Source organism: Plasmopara halstedii, assembly GCF_900000015.1.
Source record: "Plasmopara halstedii genome assembly, contig: Scaffold_470, whole genome shotgun sequence".
NCBI classification, from domain to species: Eukaryota; Oomycota; class Peronosporomycetes; order Peronosporales; family Peronosporaceae; genus Plasmopara; species Plasmopara halstedii.
The window spans coordinates 128,255-131,790 of NW_020187390.1; the positions used below are offsets into that span (position 1 = coordinate 128,255).

General features: G+C 40.3%; 1 protein-coding gene across 1 annotated transcript; it reads right to left on the bottom strand.

Annotated features, from left to right (window-relative positions):
* Window positions 1-1,991: 1,991 nt before the first annotated feature.
* On the bottom strand, window positions 1,992-2,217 carry PHALS_10232 (uncharacterized protein; the record flags this gene model as incomplete). The annotated part of the gene is made up of 2 exons (XM_024725620.1): window positions 1,992-2,006; window positions 2,032-2,217. 2 exons carry the CDS (start codon window positions 2,215-2,217, stop codon window positions 1,992-1,994), a joined length of 201 nt encoding a protein of 66 aa, XP_024576378.1.
* Between the last annotated feature and the right edge of the window lie 1,319 nt (window positions 2,218-3,536).

Consider the following 3,536-nt stretch of genomic DNA (forward strand, 5'->3'; position numbering starts at 1 on the left):
TGGTCTAGATAGATAAGGTTACATTAAGAAGCTTCTAGAAGGATCTAGAAGGACAGGCTTAGAGGTAGCACAGAGTAGCAAACTAAGGACCTAGATATATTCACTTCGGATTTTGCCATCTTCTCAACAATCCTTTTCTTTTTTTTGTACAATATCATGTCTTGCACCAAAGCTACCGCAGCTTCGTGTACTTTCTAAAAGTGTTTTCGATTTTAAGCAAATGTGGGGTCATAAATATCCAAAGCTTCATTGGAAAAAAAACTGCATAATACCTAACTCCTTCGACTTTCAGTCGAACCTATAGCAAACGGTCATAAGTAAAAAAAATCTGTCCTAGGATTTTAGTTTAGTTCAGACAAAAGAGAGTTTCACGCTTCAAATTTTATTCGACGGCTCACCAGAACTTTCTTCCTCTATAATTATTGTCATTGTCGCGATACATTGATGTTAGTATCCGGTCTAGGACTTCGCATTTTACTCACTGTATTCTGTAGTGTCTTGCACATAGTTGCTCGACGCTCCTGAGCTGCTAATGACTTAAAGAAGTTCCAGTAAGTGAATATACATCGCTGAAAGAGCGTCGTTCTCTTTAGAGCTAAATCACATTGCCCTCAACCCCTCCGAGGCTCAATATAACTCCTTTTTATTAGAAACCACCTTTTTCCTTACTACATTTTGCAAAGATTTGTCGGCTATCTCTTAATGGGAGCTCGAATCTTCCAGGTGATGATAGGAAGGTAGCCACGCAGACTTTCAATGGGCTTTTTAGGATCCACCACATGCGAATATCACGCAATGCAAAGTAGCTGAGAGATCAGCGTTTAAACTCAGCCCAAATCGAATCAGTTACATATAGCATGACTGTAGATCCGGATTTTAGCAAGACTAGCTGATAGAAAGATATATGCTTCAAATCAAAGGCGATATTTACTTATCTTAAAAATGTCTGAGCGGGTTTCACATTATCCTACAACAATATTGCAGCTTTTGCCGAATCCAGAAACGGGCTTGTCGGCATTTGAGTAATAAGAGCTCTCCACCCACGCAAGAAGTCCACCAATTTTTTTCTATTTTGACTGGTAGTTCAAGCATGAGGAAGCCTGAACAGACGGTATAAGATTTGCAACATCTGTCTCAAAAGCGTAATTTTTTTACTTCCTTGACAATCGATTATAGCGTGAGAAAGCTTGAAAGGCGGTGAGAGGATTTGCAACATCTGCCTCTCACGAACCACACGCCAGTACATACGATTATCTTATTCCGAACAGTCCGTAATTCGTCGAAGCAGGTTCAAGCTTAATACTTGGATGCACAGCTTAATTAGACGCAGACTCATACTTGGCTCAAGTGCTCGGACGGTATTCTAACGTTTGGTGGTAGAAGTGGCTGAGTACATGGGAATTGTGGGAATAGCACGAAAGATACATTATAGTCTTCTTCTATCAAAATAGGTACAAAGTCTTTTGATACACAATATAAAATTGGATGAACGCATCGACTGAATAGTTGGCAGACATGATATTCATCGTAAATTAGAAACGGTACACTTAAATTGTAATCAGAGTGTTAGCGAGATATTTTACAAGTCACTGAAAAATGTACGATGCAGTAAGCGAGCGAAGTGAGAAATGCAGCAGCGGTATGAACACGAGCACAATTCCCCGTAAGGCCTCCGTACATGTAGTGTAGACAACATGATCGTAGATAAATTATCGCTTCTAAGTCCTCGAATTCTTAAGACGACATTTAACGAAAAAACTTTGGTACTATCATCGCTAATATTCTATGCAGCAATATCAACATAATAGTAACCTAAACTTAATTGTTCTGTAATAATAAGAACCTGTTCTATTGATCAAGTTACCTTTTTATGTGAAGAGCGTAGTTCGAAATGTAAATCAGAAGTTGCGAGACCAAACCTTCTCATCCGTTTCGCATGTTATTTTTTCGATTGCTATTTTTTGACCGCGTTGTGAGTATAGAATAGACGTTCAATACTGCAGTCTCTATATACTTAGAGGTACATCGTACTCTTTCAGGGTCCGTTTCAACATTCTCAATCTGAAACCACATGTCCAGAGCAGTTCCCCAGGCGGCACTCCTATCGGGCAAACGTGCTTGACCAACGATTTTTGCTATGCTTGCGAGCAATTCAACAGAACGTCGAGCGAAATTCACGTCGAAGGTTGTAAGTGTGGTGCCGAAATTTAGGTCCATAAAATTCAGAATGTTTTCTGTCGGCATTGCAGACATCATTTGATCGTACGACGCCATATATCCTTCCACGTCATTGTTTCCAGCAGTACGCAATAATACTTCCACTTCTTTACGAGTAAATCCGAAAGAGATCAAATCGTTCACGGTAGATATCCAGCTATCTTTTTCTATTCCAGCCCTGTGTTCTGATTTGAGCCTTAGAGCGATGGTGAGAATTTTTAGAATATAGGGGTTCAGCTGGCTGATATGTGATGATGGTTTCACGTGAACATGCATACCCCCATGTATCGAATTCCAGGCAGTGTTAAAATCTTGAATAAGCTTCAAAATTGTTTGCTCGCTGTGTGGTTCAGCGACCACGGTTCTCATTTGTGCCACCAATGGATGATGCAATAAGTCATTATTCCGGATCTGCGAGGGTCCCGCTGAAGTAGTAATTCCTTGTTGGCCACGCACTTCTGAAAGCAGATGCAAGGCGAGAGGAATCTCTATTGATCTGGTGGGTTCAGGTACGTTCAAATTAAATGGAAATTTGATCATTCTTTCTTCGTCACCAATCACTTTTGTTTTTGCTCGTGAATCTTGCGCTCTCAGCTGGCGATTAGCTGAGTGTTTTGAAGAGTTTGAGTCGTGGTGGAAAGCACTGCCAAGTAGACTCGTCGCAGCAAAAAGATGCAGTATGAAGGAGAAAGCTGGTACGCGCATAGTGTTCGGGATGGAACCTTTTGTAGAATGAAGCTGCTAGAAGGATTGATCGTTACCATTTGAATGGTTCTCACGTGGTTCAACGAATAGATACGATGCTCGTAGTCCACGAATTTTGCAGTCTACTCTATGTACTTCATACGACTTTCTTACAGGCCGAAACGTATCTCATACTTAGTACGTAAGATTTTATATGTCTCATGCTGCTGTGACACTGAATAGTACTGTGTGATGCTTTATTTAAAAACAACTGATAGTTACAAATCATTTTTACAATTTTTTACGCGAAAAGCGTTGAATTGATGGCAAAACCGAAAGTAAATTGTTTATAATGTTCATATTTAATCTAGCTTGATTCGGAAACTGCGACTTATAGAAATAGACCTTCGTTTTAACAGAGAAAAGTTTGGGAGGTCCCAAATCATTGTTGTCTTTATCCATCCTAACGAGGATGAGGTCTGGAGACCTCGACATACACGGTCTCAGTTACTGATATGCCTGTAAATCGAATAGAAGCTGTAGCTTACAGCCGCTCTTGCTGTCCGAGCCTTTTCAGCGCTACTAACAGTATCGCTGTTTTTCTTTTGGACAATACCATGTCCTGCACCAAGCTT